This window comes from Malania oleifera, chromosome 9 (assembly GCF_029873635.1).
Source record: "Malania oleifera isolate guangnan ecotype guangnan chromosome 9, ASM2987363v1, whole genome shotgun sequence".
NCBI lineage: Eukaryota > Viridiplantae > Streptophyta > Magnoliopsida > Santalales > Ximeniaceae > Malania > Malania oleifera.
This window is the reverse complement of record NC_080425.1, coordinates 2079864-2106838: the sequence shown is the minus strand read 5'-3', so window position 1 is coordinate 2106838 and position 26975 is coordinate 2079864. Positions and strand designations below refer to the sequence as shown.

General features: G+C 37.6%; 1 protein-coding gene across 1 annotated transcript; it reads left to right on the top strand.

Moving 5' to 3' along the window:
- Window positions 1-1737: 1737 nt before the first annotated feature.
- Window positions 1738-26975, top strand: LOC131163738 (probable enoyl-CoA hydratase 2, mitochondrial). Its single transcript, XM_058120443.1, has 8 exons — window positions 1738-2199; window positions 2295-2464; window positions 3809-3883; window positions 23496-23586; window positions 23688-23739; window positions 24000-24103; window positions 24191-24267; window positions 26472-26975. The coding sequence occupies exons 1-8, from the start codon at window positions 1992-1994 to the stop codon at window positions 26646-26648; spliced, it is 954 nt and encodes a 317-aa protein (XP_057976426.1). The 5' UTR covers window positions 1738-1991; the 3' UTR covers window positions 26649-26975.

Here is a 26975-nt window from a genome sequence, read left to right as displayed (position 1 = left end):
TTTCATGCTAGTATGAGTTAGGCTTGTCAATTATGGATGTATTCTTGCTTGCAAACTCTTGTGGCACCACTTTCACCAAATATACCTCCTAGACAAATTATATGCTATGAAGTCTTATGTTAATGTAATGATACCAAGAGCCTTTAGGTGGGATGATATTAACCTATTAGATTAGTAGATAGAACAAAAAAATTTCCCCCCATAAAGTCCAAACTCCAAATAGGACATTTGGAGGATATATTAAACATGAATAAGGAGATATAAGAATAAGATTCCAAAGAGATAGATCAAATATAGTATCAATTTATTTCGAAGTAGTAATTTCTAAACAAAAATTCGTTTATGTTCATAGATAGATAATTACTTATTTTGAAAACTTGAGACTTCCTTATGAAAATCAATAGAATACGGATAGAAGAACAAATAGTCCAATCAATGTTTGAAGAGCTTAAGCAAAACCTTTTGTCAACTCAATTTTAGGTTTATGAATGTAATGTTAAATAAAAAAAGAATTTGTTATATATAAGTAAAGGCAAATTAAGAAAAGAGTTTTTGTCAAAAAAGAATAAAGATTTAAGAGAAAATTTCTTTTAAAGGTATAGTAAAGGAAAAATTGAAGAATATAACAACAGATGGTATGAAGATATGATTAGGATGAAAAAAAAATTCCATTCTTTGAGTAAGTATTTGAAAAAATTAAAATAGAAAATAAAATTATTTTCACAAACAAATAGTGTCAAAATTGTTTATTTTATTTATTTATTTATAAAAAATATTATAAAAATAAAAAATTAACTATTTTTGTAATATTTAAAAAATTTTAAAATAAAAAATAAAACTATTTTCTGGCTCCTAAATAGTTATAATTTGGACTTTTTGAGGGTGTTGGTGTACCTTTTCCTAAATATTTCAAGATATAAATTTAAACTAAAAAATTTTGATTGAAGGTTTGTATGTAGGGCTACAAATGAACTACACTATTTATGGACGGTTTGGAAGTTCAGCTTGATAAGAATTTGTTCAGGTTCGTTTATTATATAAATGAGCGATTCTTAAGTCTAATTTTGTGACTTATTTAGTGAACGAGATGGACTTGAACATGGATGGGTTCAACTTGTTTTGACTTGTGAATGACTCGATTATAAGTTTGCTTTGAATTTGTTTAATAGACTTGAATTATGTTATTTATAAGTTAATTTAATAAGGTCAAATTATGCTTGAGAGAGAGTATAACTTAAAAATGGAGATTATTCTTGAAAATATATATTATTTGTGTATAAAATTATTTAGTTCAAATTTGATAAGATGAGTTTAGTGATAACACTAATGCTTATGACACTACCTTTATACGAAAAAGGAAAATATTAATGCTGCATTTGGAAACATGGATTTCGAATATTGAATTGGGATTTGAGGGAATTTAGATAAATTTTAATACAAGTTTGTATTATACTCCAAATCAACACAAATTCAAATTCAAAAACTATCAAAAATAGGATAAGAAAATATTAATAAAAGTTATTTTTAATGTTTTACACAACAAAATCTCTTATTTTTTAAAATAAGAGGTTTGATAAGAAATTAAATTATTAGTGAGCATCTTTATAGTTTAATTTGATAAGAATTTACTCGTTCATTTATATAATAAATAATTTTTAAATAAATATATTAAACTTTAAGCCTTTTTTTTTTGGCTCAAATTATAATAAAATTAAAAATTTAATGAATAAATTTTAGTATAATAAATTTCGGCTCCGGGCTGATTGCAGGCCAATTCGTATTTGTATAGATTGTAAACGAGGAGAATCATCAATGTCCGGAACGACGTGTTTGTCTGATCAGTTGACGGCTGACGGCTGACGGCGGCGACGTCGTCAAACTCTGTCAGCAACCAGTCTGACCCTCTCACGAACCCCACAAATCCTCCACAAGCTCCCACTCTCACTTCCAGTCCCAGCTTCTGCAGCCCCTCCCTCTTCTTCTGCAGTCTAATGCTCACTTCCATGGCCGTCACCGGATCCCTCTCTCATCATTGCCGTTCAAATTCCATTCCCCACCTTTCTTTTTTCTTCCATCTGCTCAAATCCCCCCAACCGTCGTTCTCACAATCTCCCACTCTCCATCAGGCTCGTCGAACTCTCATCTTGGAATCTGCTTCTGAATCGGTTTCACTCCACCGGCTATCCGATTCTGACGCCGGTGAGTCGTGGAATTGCTGCTTTCTTTACTGTATCCAATTTAATCTCGTTTCATCTGGAAAGGGTTTTCTCAGATGGGTTTTGTTTATATAAAAGGAATTGTTGAGGTGAGATTGGGAAGGATAGAAGTCAAGAATGCTATTGGGATGGACATGGTGAGGGGCTTGCGGAGTAGCTTTGAAGCTATTACTAGAGATTTGTCTGCAAAAGTTGTTTTGGTTTGCAGTTCAGTTCCCAAGGTGTTCTGTGCTGGTGCAGATTTGAAGGTAAATTAATTCCATCGAAGATTATATATGAAATCTATGGTCTGATTTGTATCAACATTACAGTGATTTGTGATTTGTGATTTGGTATGGGCAGGAGGGCAGGTGGGTTGGATAACATCGGTTCTGGTTGGTGAATTTCTCCAACAGTTTGAACAATTTGGTAGTAAGAAGGAAAGGTGGAATTAAGTCAAGTGTTTTGAATCTTGATTCAACGGTTGAACTGTTGGGCCTCCTTTCTTGTTGTGTGTATCAGCCATTGACTTGAACAAAATTTCCATTTGTCCACATTTTCTACTTTCATATTAAACACAATGTGGTCTCAAAAGAAAGAAGTGCCACTTCAATTTTGGATTTCTATTCTTTTTCAATGGATGATTTCCTATGAAAGATTCCACTTCAATGGATATTTAAGTATATGCAGATTTCACAGAGATTTCTAAGGCTTTTGTTTTCCTTCTGCTTTCTTGCCTAAAAAAAGTTCGTGTCTGTTGAGGTAAGGCTGCTCCCCAGACCCCCAGTGGTGCATGGAAGCCTTGTATGCAGCGTTTGTGTTCTTTAAGTTCTTTTATTTCTTTTAGTAGAGAGAGGGGACTTTATATAGTTGTGAAGCCCGAATAATGGGGATAGTGTTTAACAAATGTTGTCACATGATTTCGCCAAAAGGAAATTTATCAGTTTAAACACTTGCATTATTTGGAAAGCATTTTTGTATGGTTCAAATAGCATGGGGTACAGTTGGTATCTGGTTTGTGTCTGGGTAGCTACAGAGTGGCAGTTGAACCATAATTGGGGCAATATATGGGGGTTCAATATGTGGCAACAATTTTTTGGATGATGTCTTGCATATAATTTCTAATTTGTGCTCAATTTTCTGCAACAGATAAGTGAGTTCCAATAAAAAATTAGGAATGATGTAATGCGGTTTTTATCTGGGATTGTTTATAGTGGCTGTTTTAAGATATGTTGCTGTCTGTTGCTCCATGTATGTCGATCATATTAATTTTGTTAGATAACTTTGCATTATTAATATTTCTTTTTTTTGAATTATTATGTGCAGCTTGTACATAATGGAATTATTTATGAACAAATCTTTGCATATGTACCTGTGTGCTTTGTATGGGTGCATGCATGCATGGTTATACCAACATTTGTATGCCAATGGATAAATACATTAACTGATATTTTATTTTGTAAATTATTATGCATACTCAACAACAATGTCATTGATGTGATTGTCTTAGTTTTCTTTGACCTGAACACATCTATATGTTGCTTATGGTGCTGCTAGTAGCAATAGCTAATTTGGATGCTTGATGATTCTTTTTATGTAAATTGGATTGGCAGGAGCGCAAGAAAATGACTCCATCTGAGGTTCTGCACTTTGCTAACTCTCTGCGCTCTACATGTTCATTCTTGGAGGTCAGTCCTCATCATTCATCAATATTTTTTCATAAAGCGTGTGTTCTTAACCAGTCCAACTCTCAAAACAACTACTATTTGGAGTTGGACTCACCTGCATGTATGATGCAAGACTACTGCCAATAGGACAATTGGATTTTGGTTACCTCCACCACGTCTATAACTGAATTCTTTAAAATCTCATTCACTACCTCAGCACATGTTCTCACTCTCTCTCTCCCCCCCCCCCCCTCCCAGCACTTGTTTTTCTTACCCTTATTCTGCCTTCCAGCTGAGCTATCCCTGCCACTGCATGTACTGATTTCCATTGCATTACTGAAGATCATATTTTTAGATTCTGGACCGGAACTGGTAAGTTTGCCGGACTGAATATGCCAGAAAAGCAGATTTGTGGCAAATTGTTGTCTACTGGTCCAAATTTTGTGACTCGGTTGCATATCATGAATTGGGTGGGTTAACCAGATTCTGCAACGAAAATGCGCACGCTGTGCCAACTGTCAACAAGGTGACTCGCAGCCAAGACCTCTTGGTATAAAGAGAAAGGTGTTACTTGTAATGCCTTGACCCACCACGTGGGCCCGGGGTGTTACTTTAGTGACGTCTACGTACTTGATACCACATTATCATAAACAAATGCAGCGGAAATAATGAAACATTCTCCAAACATATATTACCAGAGTTCTAGATTTCCTTTAAACATAAAGGTTTCCAAACATCCATATTATAACCTGACCGAAAAAGGACAACTAACTCAGTCCATACAACCATAATACAAGTCTAGGGACTCACAATATAACTTACATACACCAGAGTTCATACAGATACCCGCAAAAGAGACTATTCTAACTTCGCCCCCTTGTCCTGCTAAGCACGATCCGTGGTATTTCCTGAAAAGATGATTTGTATATTGGGGTGAAACACTTCTCAGTAAGGAAGGTTAAGTTAACATCAGTGTGTGGTCAACATGCATTAGGTGTTTACAGAAAACATCCATCCTTCATTTAATTGAAATAACATTTATACATTGTACTCACTTTATACTGCTGAAAATATTCATTTCGATTCCATGGTATAAACAGTTCAGTAAATAACTAGTATCATTTATATAAATCTACAGATATTCATGAAAGACACTTCCTGGGATTAAACACCATTTACTTCCCCCATGGTATGGGTTGTGCGTTTCGAAGGCTGGACTAAACTTGGGGTGATCAACCCAGATAAAGTCAAATCATACGTTTGCATCTAACTCCGACTACGCAGGCATCCACAACTTGCTTGCGGGATTCCGATTGCCCTACCACATCCTGAAAGTCCGGGTTTATAGGGAAGGTACACCCTCTATTGAGGCTAATCGGCTAATACCACCCTACACTTTCATCTAGAACAGTGTGGGCGCACATGGCTAAATACTGAATCTCTAGCAACGGTACCGTGCTTATAATATAACTGGTCCTCAGGGTTCCTAAAGCATATCATGCAATTTAAGTAATAAAAACTCTATTTCCACTCATTTCATATAAAATCTATCATGTTATAAAACTCGGCCCCTGACCGTCATATACCCCTCGGCTCACAGCCGCTATAACAAATCCCGGCCCTCGCGGTCATCATATAAAACTTGGCTCATAGCCGCTATATCAAATCTCGGTCCTCGTGGCTGTCATATAAAACTCTCTTTGTTTTCACAAATAGTTCTAGTATTGCACAAGCAGTTCCAGTATTTCACAAATAGTTCCATAAATTCGGTTATACAATAACCCCGAAATAAATATCCATCTCCCTCACAATTTCAGTATTTTAAACATGGCCCGTAGGCAACCAAGAACATAGTATATTTAGTTTATAAGGTTAACCAAACTTCCTTCCGTTCATTTTATTCAAAATAGCATAACATATATCCTAGGTTTGAAAAATGTTCATTTTGAACGGTCGGTTTTTGAAGCAACAACTGAAAACATAAATATACTTGCACTAAAAACATTTCAATCGGTTCAAACTCGTTAAAAAGCTGACTTAACTTAATCCCCTTACCTGTTTTTGAAAAAGAAACTGAAACGGACTAAAAAACCGCAATCCTAGCTTTTCGAACGGGTAGAAACTCAAGATCCTATGAGCCGGTAAGAGAGAGAGTGATTCGGGAGGAAGAGAGAACCGTAGGAGCCTTTTAGTGAAAAAAAATCGAAACCCTAGCAGAGTCCAAAAGAGAGGATTTTGAAATTTCAAGAAAAAATCAGCTCACTTCTATTTATAGGTGAGCAGCCCAGGAGAAAACCGTCGACGGTTTTCCCTGTATCCAGAAAACTGTCCATGGTTTTATGGTTGACTCACCCAGTCGACCCAAAACCGGCGACAATTTTTCTTTTATTTTCCGGGTTCGGGTTCTTACAATCTCCCCTCATTATAAGCATTTCGTTTTCAAAATTTGCTAACTGTTACTGAACATATTTTGACTCGTGACCCCTCTTTATAGAAGAGTCGGTAGCCACCTACATGGCGGTTCCGTCTCAAATTTATTAACTACCCTCACTTATGGTGGAGGGATACCGTGGTTACACATAATGTCTCAGGAGGTTACAATACCATACACAACACTCCCAGAGACCATCCATATACTAAATCTTTAAACAACTGATAAACTAACACACTTACCTTACATGACCTGCAAATAAAACTACTACTTACTTGAGTAATCGTACTGGTCTGTCTAACACTGATCCTCTCTGAAAAGTTGTGGGAATTTCTAACGTATTTCTGTCTCTAACTCCCAAGAAGCCTCCTCTACTGTATGATTCTGCCACAACACTTTCACAAACGATATTTCCTTAGTACACAGTTCCTGTATTTTTCGATCCAGAATTTGAACTGGTACCTCCTTGTAAGCCAAAACATCCTCAATCTCTAAGGGTTCATAGCTTATCACGTGTGAAGGATCTGAGACGTACTTTTCTCAACACTGATACGTGGAAGGCGTTATGAATTCTAGACAATGCTGGGGGTAATGCCACTCGATAGGCAACTGGGCCAATCCTTTCTAGGATCTCAAATGACCCAATTTACCGAGGGTTCAGCTTGCCTTTCTTTTCGAACCTCATCACTCCCTTCATCGGAGCAATTCTGAAGAATATCATATCCTCGACCTTGAACTCTAACTCTTGTTGGTGAGTATCTGCGTAACTCTTCTGCCGACTCAGTGTTGCTTTTATTCTTTCCCTGATAAGCTCGACCTATGCAGAGGTTTGTTGAACTAATTCCGGCCCAAAAATCTACTGCTCGCCTACCTCATCCCAGTACAACGGAGATCGGCACCGGCGACCATACAAAGCCTTATATGGTGCCATCTCGATACTGACTTGATAGCTATTATTATATGCGAACTCAACTAACAACAGATATCTAATCCAACTACCACCGAAATCCAGTACACATGTCCGCAGCATATCCTACTGAATCTGAATAGTCCTCTCGGACTACCCATCCGTCTGCAGATGAAACACGTTTTGAAGGTGAGTTGAGATCCCAAGGTGTCCTGCAAACTCTTTCAGAAACGAGAGGTGAACCGTGGATTCCAATATGAAACTATAGAAATTGGGATGCCATGAAGCCGTACTATCTCCTGTATATAAAGTTCTGCTAGCCTATTCATGGAGTAACTGACTTTGATCGGAACGAAGTGTGCAATTTTTGTTAGCCGATTCACAATAACCTAGATGGCATTCTGCCCATGCATCGCCGACGGCAGCCCTAATACAAAGTCCATCGAGATATGTTCCCACTTCCACTTAGGGATGTCAAGTGGTTGAAGTGGTCTCGCTGGCCTCTGGTGTTCTGCTTTAACTTGCTGACATGCCAGGCACTGCTCCACAAATTTGGCAATCTTCCTCTTCATGTTACTCCACCAGAACGATTCTCGCAGATCTCTATACATCTTCGTGCTCCTTGGATGAATAGTATAAAGAGAGCGATGAGCTTTTTCCCCAACCGTCCTCTTAATCTCCGCATCGTTAGACACACACAACTTGACGTGAAATCTGAGAACTCCATCCTTGGAAACATTGAAGTCCGTCTGTGGCTCACTTCGTACTTTCTCCACAATTTCTATTGACTCTGCGCCTCTCATCTGAGTGGCTTTAATTTTCTCCTGTAATGTTGGCTGAATGATCAAATTGGCCATGATCGCCTATGGATCCCCGTCCACTAATTGTACCCCCAACCTCTTCTGATATGATGCCATGGTTTTAAATCGCGGTAGCGGGTAGCGTAACATTAGGTAATGGGTGTAACGGGAAGCGGGTGTAGCGGATGTTACATAACGGGAAGTGAGTGCAATTGCCGTGAATTTTTTTAAAACACGCACAACCTTGTGCATATTAGCTTACTTGCATGTTGTAAGCTTTTAGCCCTTCTTAGAAAGAGTTTTAGTGTATTTTGGATCTTTTAGTTCGAGTAACTAAGTTATTTGGTAAGTGCAACAAGTTTACATTTGTTTTCAACCACCATTGATAAAAAAATTACATGCGTGTGTGTATTTATACTTTTTATTGTTCTTATCTGTGATAAATTCTTATGTGTGCTAAATTAATTAATAAAACAAAATACATTATAGACTCCATTAATCTATTAAACACGTAAGGCATACGAATTATACAAATACAAAATAGTTAGAAAAGAAAGAAGGTTGAAGTTGAAAAATATAGAACATAAATATCACATTACTAATAATATCAAAATAAAATATTTTCCTAACAAGTTAGTATTTTCAAATTGTTAATTAATGCATCTATTGTGAGCATTTAAAGAAATAGTAAATTTTGTATCATTGTCATCCTCATTATAATCTTTTCCCCCTCTTGTCACTTGGTGTATTAAGAATGATATATAAAAGAAAGGGAAAAAGTGAGAAGAAAAAGTAAAAAATAAAATAATTTTTTGTTGTAACAGTCCTATGGTGATTAAGTAACGGTCGTAGCGGCCTTTATGTAACGGTCGCGGCCCGTAATGGCCACTACGGCCGTGATTTTTCTTCCCACCGATTTCGTGGTGTGTAACGGTATCGGTAACCCAAAAAACCATTGCGTAACAGCTTTACGTAACGGTCGTGATCGTTATTTAAAACCATGCCTGATTCTGTACAACAACCACTGAAACTGACGCATCCACCGACTTATGACTCAAAGCATTGGCTACCACATTAGCTTTTCCTGAGTGGTAACTAATGGTACAGTTGTAGTCCTTTAAGAATTCAAGCCACCTGCGTTGCCTTAGATTCAACTCTTTTTGGGTGAAGAAGTATTTGAGACTTTTATGATCAGTAAAGATCTCGCACTCTTCACCGTATAGGTAGTGCCGCCAGATAGTGCAAACACCACTGCTGCCAGCTCCAAGTTGTGTGTAGGATAGTTCTTCTCGTACTCCTAAAGTTGGCGAGAAGCATACGCAATAACTTTTCCTTGTTGCATTAGAACACACCCAAGTCCCTTCTGGGACACATCACTGTAAATCACGTAACCACCATCCCCTGATGGAATGGTCAACACTGAGGCCGTGACTAACCATTGCTTCAATTCCTGAAAGCTCTGCTCGCATTCCCCAGTTCACTCAAACTTACTGTTCTTCCTCGTAAGTTGCATCAGAGGACGTGGCACTCTAGAGAAACCTTTGACCAACCGGCGATAGTACTCTGCAAGACCTAAGAAGCTTCTAATCTCATGCACGTTCTTCGGTCTTGTCCAATCAACTACCGCTTCTACTTTGCTTGGGTCTACTGAAACCCCTTCTTTGGACACTACATGTCCTAGAAATGCAACTTGTTCCAGCCAGAACTCGCATTTCTTGAATTTAGCAAATAACCTCTTCTCTTTGAGTACCTGAAGTATCGGCCTCAGATGAGCTTCATGCTCTACAGGACTCTTGGAATAAATCAGGATGTCATCGATGAACACCACCATGAATGGATCTAAGCACTCGTGGAACACCCTGTTCATTAGGTCCATAAATGCTACTAGCGCATTCGTCAAACCGAACAGCATAACTAGGAATTCATAATGACCATATCGGGTTCGGAAAGCTATTTTCGATACATCCTCTGATTTCACCTTCAACTGATGATACTCGGATCGTAGATCGATTTTAGAGAAAACCTGAGTGCCCTTCAGCTGGTCAAACAAATCGTTTATACATGGTAACGGGTACTTGTTCTTCACTATCACCTTATTAATTTTCCTATAGTTGATGCACATTCACGTCGACCCATCATTCTTCTTTACGAACAATACCGGTGCTCCCTAGGGTGACATGCTCGGTCTGATGAACCCCTTGTCAAGAAGTTCCTTTAGCTGCTCTTTTAGCTCCTTTAATTCAACTGGCGTCATTCGGTATGGAGCCTTGGAAATTGGCGCCGTCCTCGGAGTTAACTTAATGGCGAATTCCACCACACAATCTAGAGGTAATCCCGGTAAATCCTCAAGAAACACATCTGAAAACTCCCTTATCATTGGAATATCCTCCAACTTTAGTCCTTTCTTTGGTGCTTCTTTCAGATATGTAAGGTACCCCTAGCAACCCTCCATAATTAACCTTCTTGCCTGAATCGCCGAAAGGATCTGTGGTGCAAAGTGCCCACACGACCTGACGAAATTAAATTCCTGCTCCCCTGGAGGTCTAAACACCACTTTCTTCCTGTGGCAGTTTGTACTCGCATAGTTGGCTGCTAGCCAATCCATTCCCAGAATAATATTGAATCCATGCGTATCAAAGACGATTAGACTAGCAAGCAACCTCCTCCCCTGAATCTCCACTGAATAGTTTCTAATTACCTTACTCTATACAACCACCGACCTTGTCGGCGTGACCACACCTAACTCGACCTCTAACGACTAAGTCTCTATGCCACACACTTTAACAAACCTCTGAGATACAAATGAGTGGGCCACACCTGAATCAAAGAGCACAACAGTTTTATTTGAAAGCACATAAATGTCACCTGTAACTACATCTTCTGCGTGCTCGACACCACCTGGAGTTATACAATATATCCGTGCCTGGGCGGTGCCCCTTTGGTGACCACCTTGGGGTGCCTGGTTACCTCTCCTATACTGATGTTGTGGAGGTGCGTAATTCACTGTCGCATGATAGTCCCGCGCCTGATGTCCTGCCCCACCGCACCGATAACAGCCAGCTGTTCCAGTCCTAGACTTGCTCCAATGCTTCTTATGGCACCTGGGATAGGTAGACTGCTGAGAATTCCCCTATGGGGCTCGAGATCCCATCTCTTGTCGTTGGCCCGTAAAATTACCTGGCCACCTCCATGAACTCTGGCTGGTGCTAGACTGAAAACCCTAAGGCAAGGGCCTCTTCTTCTGGTTTGCTGCCCTCTCCCCCTCCAGAATACTGGCCTCGACTGTCATGATCCTGTCCACCAGTTCAGTAAAACTCTGTGTCAATAACGCCACCACCTGTGAGCATATTCTCTGTCTTAGACCTCTCTCAACATCCGAGTCTTCTTTGGCTCATTCGGGACCATGTGCGGAGCAAAACGAGATAGTTCCATAAACCTGGCCGCATATTGCTGCACAGTTATGGGTGCCTGGGTCAAATGCAGGAACTCCTCTGCCTTCGCCTCTCGGGTGGCAACAGGGAAGTATTTGCCGAAGAAAACCTCCCTGAAACGACTTTAGGTAATAGATGCATACCCTAGACGCTGTTCTTCCACCAATTTAGCCGATCTCCACCATCTCTTTGCTTCCCTTACTAGTTTAAAGGTGGCAAACTGCACCTTCTGTTCCTTTGTGCACTCCAGCACACCCAACAGCTCCTCCATCTCTTGAGCCCAATCTTTAGTTGCAATCGGGTTCGGTCCTCCTGAAAACGCTGGTGGATTTGTTCGGGTAAACTGTAGGAACGTGCAGCCCCTATCAGCCGCTAGCTGACTCTGCTCTTGGGAATCCCTCCGGGTTTCCTTCCTAACCTGCCGTGCTATACTACGCAGCATTGTCGAGACATCGGCATCATCCTCACTGGAGGTATCCACATGATTATCTCCTCTGACATCAAACTCCTTTCCCCTAGAATCCATCCTGAAGATAGGATAGAAGCCGACTTACAATTCGCATTTATCATAGTTGATGCAAGTATGGAATGACGAACTAATATAACATTTGAGTTCATAGAAATCATTTACACTATTCTGCTACAAAACCAACAAGGTACCGAACTCTAACCATAATACTGACACTACGCATGTACTCGACCGTCCTAATATCCCAAGCTAAATTTTTGAGCTCCAGTCTATAAAACCCAGAAACAAAACCATCGAGGGATTTACCATGGTTTTCCTGAAATCGTCAATCCTGGAAAAACACAGAAGACCGTCAACGAATCTCCGCCTCTAAGCTTCTAGACTAAAATCTATCCTAACTTACCCCTTCCTATCCTTAACTTATCTCAACCTACACTTTGGTAATCATCCATAATCAAAGTTTGCAAAATCTAGCAAACCTAGACTCTGATACCACTTGTAACGCCCCGACCCGCCACGTGGGCTCGGGGTGCTACTTTAGTGACGTTTGCGTACCTAATACCACATCATCATAAATAAATGCAGTGAAAATAATGAAACATTCTCCAAACATACATTACCAGAGTTCTAAATTTCCTTTATACATATAGGTTTCCAAACATCCATATTACAACCTGACCGAAAAAGGACAACTAACTCAATCCATACAACCATAATACAGGTCCAGCGACTTACAACATAACTTACATACACCAGAGTTCATACAAATACTCGCAAAAGAGACTATTCTAACTTCCACCCCCTTATCCTATTAAGCACGATTCTTGGTATTTCCTGAAAAGATGATTTGTATATTGAGGTGAGACACTTCTCAGTAAGGAAGATTAAGTTAACATCAGTGTGTGGTTAGCATGCATTAAGTGTTTACTGAAAGCATCCATCCTTCATTTAACTGAAAATAGCATTTATACATTGTACTCACTTTATACTGCTGAAAATATTCATTTCGATTCCATAGTATAAACAGTTCAGTAAATAACTAGTATCATTTACATAAATTACAGATATGCATAAAAGATACTCCCTGGGACTAAACACCATTTACTTCCCCCATGATACGGGTTATGCGGTCCGAAGGCTGGACTAAGCCCAGGGTGATCAACCCAGACAAAGTCAAATCATACGTTTGCATCTAACTCCGACTACGCAGGCATCCACAACTTGCTTGCAGGATTCCGATTGCCATATCACATCTCGAAAGTCCGGGCTTCCAGAGAAGATATACCCTCTAATGAGGCTAATCGGCTGAGACCACCCTACACTTTCATCTAGAACAGTGTGGGCGCACATGGCCAAATACTGAATCTCTAGCAACGGTACCGTGCTCATAACATAACTGGTCCTCAGGGTTCCTAAAGCATATCATGCAATTTAAGTAATAAAAACTGTATTTCCACTCATTTTATATAAAATCTGTCATGTTATAAAACTCGGCCCCTGGCCGTCATATACCTCGCGGCTCACAGCTGCTATAACAAATCCCAGCCCTCGCGGCCGTCATATAAAACTCAGCTCATAGCCACTATGTCAAATCCCGGCCCACGCGACCGTCATATAAAACTACCTGTGTTTTCACAAACAGTTCCAGTATTGCACAAGTAGTTCCAGTATTTCACAAACAGTACCATAAATCAGTTATACAATAACCTTGAAATAAATATCCATGTGCCACACAATTTCAGTATTGTAAACATGGCCCGCAACCAAGAACACAGTATATTTAGTTTATAAGGTCAACCAAACTTCCCACCGTTCATTTTATTCAAAATAGCATAACATATGTCCTAGGTTTGAAAAAGGTTCATTTTGAATGGTCGGTTTTCGAAGTAACAACTGAAAACATAAATATACTTGCACTAAAAACATTTCAATCGGTACAAACTCGTTAAAAAGCTAACTTAACTTAATCCCCTTACTTGTTTCTAAAAAAGAAACCGAAATGGATGGAAAAACCGAAACCCTAGCTTTTCAAACCGGTAGAAACTCATGATCCTATGAGCCGGTAAGAGAGAGAGTGATCCAGGAGTAAGAGAGAACCCGTAGGAGCCTTTTAGTGAGAAAAAATCGAAACCCTAGCAGAGCCCAAAAGAGAGGATTTTGAAATTTCAAGAAAAAATAAGCTCACTTCTATTTATAGGTGGGTAGCCCAAGAGAAAACCATTGACGGTTTTCCCTGTATCCAGAAAACTGTCTTCGGTTTTATGGTTGACTCACCCAGTTGAGCCAAAACCGGCGACGGTTTTTCTCCTGTCTTTTGAAACCGTCGACGGTTTTGGCCCTGTCATACCCAACTCCTTTCTTTTCTTTTATTTTCCTTTATTTTTTCTTATTTCTCCCTTTTATACATATTTTTCTTTTATTTTTCGGGTTTTGGTTCCTACATTACTACTACAGCTGTTCATGAACTTGGAAACTTTTAGAGTTTCAGTGAATGAATAAGATACATAACATATTGCGGTTATATGTAAAAAATATACATACATATGGAGGAGTCAAAGTATTAACTCATTTGTCCTTAAGTAAATTTTTCATTGAATCAAACATTTTTGTAGCTAGTAAGTCTTATCTCATTAATATTCTAGAATAATTGGAAAACAAGTAATAAAAATACTATGCTAGATGTTAATATTAATAATTTTTGGCTCTACTTGACTAATAGTATTATGATTAGGATCTTTGTTTACATATATATATATATATATATATATATATATATATACCTGAGTGGACTTTGATCTCGCATGTCTATCAGAGTTTTTGATAGAATGATTTTAACTTAATTCGCTTTGCCAATCGCCACTATTACCATTTACATCAAGCTCTCCTGTGCTTCCACCACTCCCAACCAGCCAAGGAATATTTAAAAAAATAATTCTTTCTTGTGCAGCCCAATTCCCTTCAATCAACCTAATCATCCCAGCCCACATCAGATTTGAACCCAAAAAAAAAAATCAACCTAAGCTGAAGCCTTTCGGAGCAATCAAAGACCCTCCATCTTCTTTGTTGATTAATAGAGGTTGTGCAACCCACACCATTGCAGAGCAATCATTCTCCTTGATGCTGGTGCTTTTTGCAGGCCTGCTCTTTGTCAAGGCGTCACCACTGACCACTTATCAGAAAAACCTTGATGCTCGTCGTTCCTTCTGTGCAACCCTAGCCACCAAAACATCCAGATAGATTGAAGCCTTGAAACAATTGAAGACTTTGTTGTCGCTTAACATTTCATCGTATTTAACTTCTGTCAGAACCCTTCTGGTAATTTTTCGTCTTTTGACGGCCGTAGCTCATTGCCAGCACCAGCTTTGTGGCTTGCTGATGTTAGCTTTATTTGCCACAGTGAATTTTGGATTTGTGGCAACCAGCCTTGCACACAAAGTCAAACTCAGTTGTCTCTCATCCAACCATAATACCATTTGAAGCATAAGCAACACAACCAAAACCTGACCTGGCATGGGAATAAGGGGCTTTAAAAGCAATCCTGACCAAACATTTTGGTCAAGTCTGTTCAAACTGTTCTGCCAATGAGAAATTGAGGATTGAACCAAATAGGACTAGATTGACTGGATTACACTCAACCAACCAGACAGCAGATTCTTAAACCCAAAAAAAAAAAAAATGATGATTAACTTGGCCTTAGAAAAGTTTGATTCTAGCTCATATATTGACAGTTGATCCTAATCATTATGAATTTGAAGAGAGGCCTTGCCTTTCTCCCATCGAAGAAGTGGTTGTTGAGGAAGCTTCTATTGAGATAAGAAGCACTGTATTAGGAGCCTGAGCCACAACATGTTGAGTTCATCATTTCAAGTAGCACTGTAGTAGGTCCCTCAGCCTTGACATGTTGAATTTACATTCCAAGTAACCTTGTTTTGAATCCCCAATGTTGTGTTGGCCTCCTCCAAGGTTACTAGCTATCTTTATTCTTCATGAATTTTTAAAATTTGAGGTCCGAGGGGAGAATGATGCAACTTGCAAGTAAGATCTATTTTATTTTTCCAATATTTATCATTTTTTATTATTATTTTGGGTTGTTTTTATCGGGATCGCATTGTCAAGATTCTAGATTCGAGGATATTATTATTAGGAAAGTAATATTTAGTTTATTTAGGTTTCTAAAAATATTTTCCTTACCTTCCACGTATTATAATGGTATAAAAGGTTTTTGGTCACTAGTTTTTATTTAGAATTGAATTGAGAATTCAAGTTGTCGGGCACGTGGTTGTAAATTCAGTAATTTCATTGAATTTTTGGTTAAATTTTTTGATTTCACAAGGGGTCAAAACAAAATCCACATTTGATTTCTTTTTCAGATATAACGATTGGAATTTTTGGGAGTTTAAAATAAAAACTAAAAGAAAAAAAGCGAAGTTGGAGGGTTTTTTTTTTTGTTTCTAAATTATTTACAACAATCTATTTTATTATTTTTGTTGAGTAATTGGGTAAAATGGAATACCTAAACTCAATGATAGGTCTCTCCCTTTATTTATAATATATGTAAGTACAATAGGAGGGACCATAACTTACTAACTCACACCTATTACTACTAACACATAATAATAATAATAATGCTAAAAGACTAAATAACCATTAACACTCCCCCTCAAGTTGGAGCATATATATTATATGCTCCTAGCTTGTTACAAATGAATTTCACATGAGCACCTCTCAAGGATTAGCGAACAAATTAGTAAGTTGAAACTCATACTTCACATAAGTGGTCGTAATGAGCTTTTGTACAAGTTTCTCTCGAATAAAGTGGCAATCAACTTCAATGTGCTCTGTCCACTCATGGAAGACAGGGTTGGAGGCAATATGAATAGCAACTCGATTATCACACATCAACTCCACAGACTGAGAATGTGGCAAACCCGATTCTCTCAACATGTTCTTTAGCCAAACAAGTTCATATGTAGTGTGTGCCATAGCCCTACTATGACTTAACACTTGACCTGGCAACCATAGTTTATTTCTTACTTTTCCAAGACACCAAATTACCACCAACAAAGATATAATATCTTGTTGTGGATCTTTGATTGGAAGGTGATCTGACCCAATCTGCATTTGTATATCCCTGAATATGAGTGTGACCCCGATCTTGATATAAGAGACGTCTCCTTGATGCATCTTTGAGATATCTCAAAATGCGAATTATTGCATCCCAGTGACTTGTTTTCGAGGAATTGAGAAATTGACTCATAACACTTGTTGTGAAGGATATATCTGGTCGAGTGATTGTGAGATAATTTAGCCTTCTAACAAGTCTCCGGTTCCGACCTGGGTTAGACAATAAATCACCCATATTTGGCATTAACTTACTATTGAGATCCATGGGTATATCCATAGGTTTGGATCCCAATAGTCTCGTTTCATCTAAAAGATTAAGAACGTACTTCCCCTGTGACAAGACAATTTCCATACAAGATCTCGATATTTCTATACCCAAGAAGTACTTCAATGGTCCCAAGCCTTTGGTCTGAAACTTACTCTGTAGAAAAAGCTTTAGGCCTTGGATGGCACGATCATCACCACCAGTGATCGAAATGTCATCCACATATACAATAAGCAAAATACTGCTCGTTGGAGTATGATGATAAAATACAGAGTGATCTACCGCAAACCGATGAAGGCTAAACTCAAGTACTACAACACTAAAATGGCCAAACCATGCTCTTGGAGATTGTTTTAATCCATACAATGACTTCTTGAGCTGACGTATTAAGCTCGACTCGCCCTGAGCAACAAACCCAGGGGGTTGCTCCATATATACCTCCTCATGAAGATCTCCATGTAGGAAAACTTTCTTTACATTTAACTGATGTAGAGGCTAATGACAAGTGGTGGCTAAAGAAATGAACAAATGTATTGAGGCAAGTTTAGCAACTGGGGAAAATGTGTCTGAATAATCCAAACCATGCACCTGAGTATACCCCTTACCAACAAGGCGAGCCTTCAGACGAGCCACAGAACCATCAGGATTGACTTTCACATTGTACACCCAACGACAACCAACCACAGACTTATTAGGAGGAAGAGGTACCAAATTCTCAGTATCATTATCATGTAGTGCACGCATCTCTTCAACCATTGCCATCCTCCACCCAGAATGGGATAGGACTTTAGAAATAGATCTTAGAAGAGCAACATAAGATAGAGTACTAACAAAACAGTAATAAAAGGGTTACAAGAAATCATAACAAAAAAAAAAAAGGAGATCGGATGTTGGGTACAAGTGCATTTACCTTTTCGAACAGCTATTGGAGGATCAACATCATGAGAAATAAGATCATCTGACGAGGAAACTAGAGGCACAATAGTAGAAGCTGGAGGAGGCACTTCCCCCTTCAATCGCCGTGTGTATACATGCAAATTAGGATGATTCAAGCGACGAGAATGACTTAAACTGGATGAAGATGTAGGAGGATTAGACACAAATACTAGGTTTGGATTTGGAAAGCAAGGCAAAGGAAGACACTCATCAAGGTCAATAGAACTCAAGGAATTAAAGTAGTATAGTGTAGACTCAAAAAAGGTGACATCAACAGAGACAAAAAATTGATGTAAAGTAGGATTGTAATATTGATATCCCTTTTGAGTATAGGAATAGCCCAAAAAATGCATTTGATAGCATGAGGATCCAAATTATCTATTCCTAGAGATAACTGATGGACAAAGGATATACATCCAAATATACGAGGAGGAAGGGAGAACAAAGGAGCCTTTGGAAAGGTAATTGATTATGGGATTTTACCACCAAGGACAGAGGATGGCATTTTATTGATGAGGGAGCAAGTTGTGAGCACAACATCACTCCAAAAGACTTTGAGGACATTCATTGGATAGAATTGGGTTTGAGTGACTTCAAGAATATGTTTGTTTTTCCGCTCTGCAACTCCATTTTGTTGTGGAGTGTGTGCACAAGAGGACTGATGGATCATACAAGCATGAAAGGACTAATTGAGAACATGATAATACTTGCCCAATTGACAGGGTTCACGCTCTAGATTAGACACATAACTCAATGTAGGAACTAGCCGTTTCAACTTGTCCAAGGACGGATGACCAAGGCGGACAATGGATTTGAAGTGGTGTAGCTGCGACTGTGTTGGCAATGGGTGGAGAAGGCGACTCAAAGTAGTAAAGTCCACGAGCCTCATTTTCTATGCTAATTGTCTTTCCTATCTTCAAATCCTGAATAACCACAAAATCAGGAAGGAATGTGATAGAACAATTTGGTGACTTTGTAAGCTTACTGACTGACATAAGATTAGGAATGTATAAAGCAAAAGAAAGAGAGAAAAAGGGAATAGGATTTATTGTTCCTATCCTCTTAATAGCAATAGTGGACCCATCAGCAATGGTAACTTGAGGGAGGATTTGAGTATATTGGAGATCAGAAAAGAAGTTGGTTGCACCTGTTATATGGTCAGTGGCAGCAGAATTGATAATCTAAGGACTAGTAGGAAGGATACTAGATGACATGCAGACTATAGGACTACCTTTATGGGCAAAAGAAGCAATGTGATAAGATGCTTTTTGGGACAATTGATATTGTAGAAACCTTGAATACTTCTCCTATTATATAGTCACAGTACGTGGTTCACTCAAACAAGTGACTGACGAAGGAAATCATACTTTTGGGATTTGCAAACGCCATCCCAACTTTCACAAACTCAGACCAATGATCATAAGAAACTCACACGCAGCCCTGAAAAAAGCGACACTAAGCACTGGAACAATTGGAGAGGTGAGCCACCGAAACTACCATGAACAAATCACTAACAACCTCAAATGCAACCCCAAGAAAGCAACACTGCCACAGCCTCACACCCAAAAAAGAACAGCTTATGAGCACTGTCACTGCCCCAAGAAGGTCACAAATGACTGTTACTAACACCGAACAACAACTAACGAATTACCTTGAGTGCATTGTCACAGCAAAGATTGGATCTTGGAGCAAAAACACATGCCCAACAGCTTGGTATTTTGGTATATGGGAGGAATTAGAATAGTGGATCAAAAAACACAGCAAATCCCATTGTTTCAGACCCAATAAACTTAATAACAGTTGATAAACAGCTTCATGTAACATCAAATAACCATTCCTTGGGTGCCGCACTGTCATGGACGAGGTGAACAACTTGCGAGAGAGATAGCACTGCCACAGCCTCAAAGTGTACATATGAATGCTGCCATAGCTCCAAAAAACTCACAAAGAAGCCTTCACAAGCCTTGAACAGACATTAACGGAATGCTGCGAGTGCATAGTTGGAAAAGATTGAATTTTTGAGCAAAAAACTGACCTAACAGCTTGATAATGTAGCCTAGAGAAGGAATCAGAGCATGGCAGAGGAGAAAAAAGGGAAGAAAAAAGGTAGCTGGAAATTCACTCACGCGCTGGCGCGTGGGGTTGGCCCTCTCGGCATTTGGTTGGCTCGTGGGGGCGTGCAGGGGGCCCTCCGGCGATGGAGTTTTGTGGGGTGAGTCGTCAAGGGGTCTGTTTATGGGTGTATGGTTGGTTTTGTGAAATAATATGGGATGGAGCTGAATCTATTAAGGACAGCTGCTGGAATGGTGTTTTCCAGCAACTGCTAAGGAGGGTAGGGTTTAGTTTGGATCATGCTCTGGTACCATGTTGAGTAATTGGGTAAAATGGAAGACCTAAACTCAGTGATAGGTCTATCCATCTATTTATAATATCCTTACTAACTCACAGTTATTACTAATAAAACACATAATTATAATAATGCTAAAAGACTAAATAACCATAACAATTTCCCATAATTTTTTCTACATAATTCCCATAATTTATTATGAGTTTTCAGTGTTTGCTTAAATTGAAATAAGTATTTTTATTGAAATTAGGGGCAATAGAAGGAGTAGAGTTTGACCTAAAATAACTTTGAATGAGATAGTGCATAAGGATTTAATAGCCTTGAAATTATTGGTGCAAATTTCCCATGATCGTCTGAATTGATGGGAAATGATTCACGTAGGCGATTCCATCTAGTGGGACTTAAGGCTTTGTTTGTTGTTATTTCTATAAAAAATTTCTATTGAAAGATTTTTTTTTTTTTCGGTTCATACCCTTGAAATTCCATTTCAATGGAAATTTTAGGGCCTCATTCTCTTTTCTATTTTCATTTATTTTCCAAAGAAACAAATTCTGAAAACACATTTGTTTGTATTGCTAGTTTTTTGTTTTTATTGTTAGTTTTTAGTTGTTTTGAAAAAAAAAACTGAAAACCTTGTTTAATGATTTTTAGTTGTTTTGGAAACTTGTTGCTAGGGTACTTTAATATTGAGAATTAACTCTTTTGCATTAATTAAATAATTCATTCTATACATAAATTTTTATTTAAATTAATTAAGTTCAAATGGACCATGTGAATTTAAAATATGATTCAAGTTTCTACAAAAAAATATATATTTGAAATAAAAATGTCCATTAAATTAATAATTAAGTAAAATAATTATAGTGAATTCTATTTTTATTATTATATTTTAAAATTGTCTTTTTCTTGTATTTTTATTATTTTAACCATATTTTTATTTTTTTATTCAAGGAGAAAAATGAACATTGTTCGATCGAGTGTAGTTTGTTTTAGTTTTAGAAAATTTTGATGTGTAATCAAGCCAAGCGAAGTCGACACAATGGGATACTCGACTTGATACGAAAATGTTAAGTTTGAAACTTGAATCAAAGTGATATCAAAATTATTAAATTCAAACTTGACTTAGCTTCAAGTTCTTAAAACTCAAGCTTGACTTGATTATAAATTAACATTAAATACATGTATAAAATATATATTGTATATATAATATTAAATATAACAACAACAACAACAAGCCTTAGGTCCCACTAGGTGGGGTCGGTTATATGAATCATTTTTTGCCAATTTGTGCACTCATGGACTATTTCTTTTGACATATATAGGGATATTAAATCCTTAATTACTATCTCTTTCCAAGTTATTTTAGGTCTACTTCTACCCCTTCTACTGCCCCTCATAGTAGCTAACTCACTCTTCCTCACTGACGCACTATGTGGCCTACGTTGCAAGTATCCATGCCATCTGAGTCGATCCTCCCTTATCTTATCTTCTATAGGAGTTACACCCAACTTACCGCGAATATATTCATTCTTTAATTTATCTTTCAGTGTTATACCACTCATCCATCTAAGCATTCTCATTTCAGCAACTTTTACTTTTTGAATATTATGTTTCTTTGTCGCCCAACATTTTGATCCATATAGCATAGTTGGTCTTATAGATGTCCTATAAAACTTTCCTTTTAATTTTAAGGGTATTCTACAATCACAAAGCACACTTGAAGCACTTCTCTATTTTGCCCAACTTGCTTTAACTCTATGCGTTACATCATCTTTAATTTCTACTTCAGCTTGCATAATAGATCCAAGGTATCGAAATCTACAAGTGCTATTTATTTCTTCATCATCAAGTTTAACTTTGTCTCTAATATTCCTCCTACCATTACTGAAATTACATTTCATATATTCTGTCTTATTTCTACTTATCCTAAAGCTTCTAGTTTCCAAAGTTTTTCTCCATAATTCTATCTCAGTCTCTATTCCATCCCTAGTTTCATCAATTAATACAATATCATCTGCAAACAACATATACCATGAAACCTCCTTTTGAATATTTTTAGTCAGTTGGTCCATCACTAAAGCAAAAAAATAAGGGCTCAAAGCAGATCCTTGATGTACACCTATGGTGATTGGAAATTCTCTAATTTTTTCATCTATAGTGAAATTCTCTAATTTTTTCATCTATAGTCCTTACACTAGTCATTACTCCATCATATATATCCTTAATGACATCAGTATACCTACTACATGCACCCTTTTTTTCTAAAACCCTCATAGAACTTCCGTAGGTATCCTATCGTATGCTTTCTCTAAGTCAGTAAATACCATATACAAGTCCCTCTTCTTTTCCCTAAACTTTTCCATTAAACTTTTTAAAAGATATTTAGCTTCTATGAAATTATATATGACTTATATAACATAAAAATAAAAAATTAAGAGGCTCGATTAGTTTTGCGAGTAGTATTACAATGTTCGGGCTTGACTCGTTTTGATACTCAAGTAGCTGGAGCTTGACTTGAACTCAAGCAGGATCGAGTCAAGTCGAGTTTGAGCAGCTTGCTAGTTTGCTTGATTCACTTACATCGCTATTAGGAATATTAATCAAGCTGATGGTTTTGGTCTTTTGTTTTTGTTTTTCTGGTTTTTAATTTCTGTTTTTGGTTTTGGTTTTCATAATTTGTGATAGTGAACCAAATGGCCCCTCAGTTCTTGGCTGGACATTGGTATGCATCAATTCCTGTATAAGGCTGAAAATTGCATGCTTCTTTGCTTCTTCCTTTTCTTTTTGTTTTAAAATAGAAGATAGGTAATTATTGTGCTGTTTGTGTCAGGTTGTTGGTAGATTTGTCTTTCTTTTTGTGTTCATTAAAGCTGCTCTCTTCCCCTTTGCTGCTGACACAAGTACTTAAATTATTCTTATTCAGGTGCTTAGTATTCCTACTATTGCTGCTATTGAAGGAGCAGCATTGGGTGGTGGACTCGAGATTGCAATATCATGTGATCTTCGTACATGTGGTAGCTCCTGATTTAGTACTTTCTTGTTGACTTATTTCTACAATCTTTGGGTAGATTACTGTAAATTACTATAGTCAATAATTTCACCTTGATTGACTCAGGAGAAGATGCAGTGTTGGGCATGCCAGAAACTGGCCTTGCTATAATTCCTGGGTGTGTCTAAATTTCTGATCTCGGCTACATTTTGTAAATTCTGTTAGTTCTCCTTTTGGAATGTGCGTTATTTCTATGTCTTTTCAATGAGTGAATACTGAATATAGATGGGAATATTAATCATTTTTAAAGTTACTTCTCCCCTATAACTTACTGCTGGTGAATTGCAGTACCTAACCAATTTGTCATTAGTATGCTTTGAAAAAAAATTGAAATCTGCCTTCTTTTCGTGTAAAAGATGAGATGGTGGCTTTTTGCAGGGCAGGTGGGACCCAGCGGCTTCCTAGGCTGGTTGGAAAGTCAATAGCGAAGGACCTTATATTCACTGGCCGGAGGGTCACTGGCAGGGATGCTTTTTCAATGGGTATGTCTCATCAGGGATTGCATTGGGTTTTCTTCTTTCCTTTTTCTGTACTTCCTAGCAATGAAAGTGTCCCATGCTGTGCTGCAGGTCTTGTCAATTACTGTGTTCCTGCTGGTGAAGCTTATATGAAGGCACTTGAAATTGCTCGGGTTATAAAACAGAAGGTACATATCTAAGAATTTTAGTACATAAAATTACTCTGCATAAATATTGTTTTTTCGAATGTTGTCATGAGGATCATGCTTTTGGGCTGCCGTAAGCAAGGTTCTTGATACTGGTCTTCTTAAGCGTACTGAAAGGAAGCTGCTAAGTGCCAACACATTCTGGATATAATACTACTATTGACTAAACTTCTGTTTTCATTACTGTTTTCCACTTTGATTCTACTTCGCATTTACATCATTAACCATCTCTGTTTTCATTATTGTTTTCCACTTTGATTCTGCTTTGCATTTACATCATTAACCATTTCCTGATTCTCATTCTACTTCTCTGAAAATGTCAATGCTAAGTGAATAAATTTTTAGATGTCAAAAACTTCACTAATGCAAGAAGGAAGAAAAAATTACAGGAGGAGGAGGACAAATCATCTTCCTTTTGCAACAAAAAACAAAGGGAAGCTATGTAAATAAATGCTAGCATTGCTTTGGTCAAAACTATTATTTGTGGCCATTGTACGGATAGGCTAATGAAGTCGTAGGGGCCTGGATACTGTTAAGGCTTGATATACATTTTTGGCCCCGTAACTGGGTTCATTTTTTGTTGCTTGCATTTATCATTGAATGGATAGTAAGGTGTTAATGGCAGTTGACAATTGAAGGCAAATGGATAGTATAGTCATGAAAATGATAGGTGTTAATGAAGGTCTAAGTGACAACGATTGTGTCCCTATACAGAATTTTTGCACATATTGTTTAACTAATTGAATCTATGTTGGGGAATGTGGCATGGGAACCTTATATTCGATTTATGGAAATGAACAAAACTTGATATGATTTTATATTGAGTTTTATCCTATTCTGTCGAAATTTAAATTGTATTGAGTTTTGTCCAATTCTACATGATTTCAAACCCAGGGCCTCAGTTTTGTGTTCCAATTGCAAAGAAAGTGTTAAAATGACTGAAGTGCATTTTGCAGTATTTTCCATTTTTTAACTGCTGATATTTTCTTTGAAGAATTGAAGCTACAGCTGTAATTGCAATCTTTTATTTTTTTTTTGCTCAAGTTATTCAAATTGGCATCTCTTTAACTTCAGGAGCATTTTGATGCTTTTCAACTTTACAAAAAAATGAACATATAATTAGGGATTAAAAAAAAAATGTAACTTTATCCTTTAATAAAAATGGGAAAAAATCCTTGAATTTTAAAATGGATGCTTTTGAAAAATAAATGGAAACTGGATGGCTTCACTTTTTTAAACTTACATGACTCATGAATGATTAGAATGCTCCACCTTTCTCTTTCTCTTTCTCTCTCTCTCTCTCTCTCTCTCTCTCTGATTTCTACATTCTCTTTCTGGAAATGATTCCCGAATTGAACAACTCAAAGCTACAAGTCATTAGATACAAACAAAATTATGAATAATCTCTCAATCCTCTCTTTTAATTAACTTATTGCCCGAATATTTGGGTTCAGAAGTTCCTCAAGTTTTGTGTTGTTAAGGTTGATCTATTTATTATTTATCGTCTTTAGCTATCCATATTTGATGTGCTTGCGTTGAGATAAGTTTAGCTTTATTTTATTGAGCATTGCACATAACTTGAAGGTTTTTAGTAAATGAATCTAAAGGACAGTTACTCTTGTTTTTGGCTGGGCACCTCAGTGATTGCTGATAGCCAGGCAATCATGAGGCTTTTTGATGACCTTGTTTGGTTACCATTTTGCAACTTTAGTAGTATTCATTTTTAAAATTGCTCTTATCATGATTTTATAAGTTGCTTCATGAGAACTTAAATCACTGTCGTTATTGGTATTCTTACTATGTTGTTGCTGCCCCACTTGTTTATGCATAGTCGTGCATTTAATGTAACTATATCTTAGCACATGTTGATTTGCTTGAAATAGATGCATCGTTTGTTACTTGGAAGAAACAACCTAACATCCCTACTAAACTTAACAGCCAAATGTATTGCACAGCCTAGGGACAAAATTATTTCCCTTTTAGAGATCAGAGTTCATGTATGCATTCATCACCAGGGATTTCAGATTTTCCCTAACAGCCAAATGTATTGCATAGTGACATGATTCTACAATTGCATTGCACAGTGACATAATTCTTTCCCTTTTAGATATGAGAGTTCATTTGTTCAATTCTATGGTTTTTTCTTTTTGGGTATATTTTTCGCTAAAACATGATTTCTTTTGCAGGGTCCAATAGCGATTAGAATGGCAAAACGAGCCATCAATGGGGGAATAGAGACCGACTTGGTATCAGCTCTAGAATTGGAAGGAGAGTGCTATGAACAGCTCCTGGATACAAAGGATCGCTTGGAGGGTTTGGCAGCATTTGCTGAGAAGCGAAAACCAATTTATATGGGCGAATAGGAAGAACATAATTAATTGCTTATCCAGAAACTGAGGATAAGGCTATCTACTGTTTTCCTTTCCCAGACCCTGTTATAAGCTGGAGCCAAGAGGAACAGGCTGACTGCTCTCACAACTGAGCAACTTCAACTTGTTTCCTCGCAGTGGCGACATGGCTCTCATGTTAAATTTATTATGAACTTTCTTCAACCATGGAATACAGTGTGAATAAAAGGTGGTCTTGGGCGCTGCTGTATCGTGCAATTTGTTTGCCAGAATGCTACTGGATTAGGTTGGTATAATGTGTTTATTTAAGTCTCAAAATAGCATATAAGGATATCTTTACAA

Bases quoted from the DNA above. Each gene is read 5' to 3' on its own strand.
- LOC131163738 (XM_058120443.1), top strand. From the start codon at position 1,992: ATGCTCACTTCCATGGCCGTCACCGGATCCCTCTCTCATCATTGCCGT. The intron at 23,740-23,999 runs GTGTGTCTAAAT...GGCTTTTTGCAG, and splicing joins GGCCTTGCTATAATTCCTGG to GGCAGGTGGGACCCAGCGGC. The intron at 24,104-24,190 runs GTATGTCTCATC...GCTGTGCTGCAG, and splicing joins CAGGGATGCTTTTTCAATGG to GTCTTGTCAATTACTGTGTT.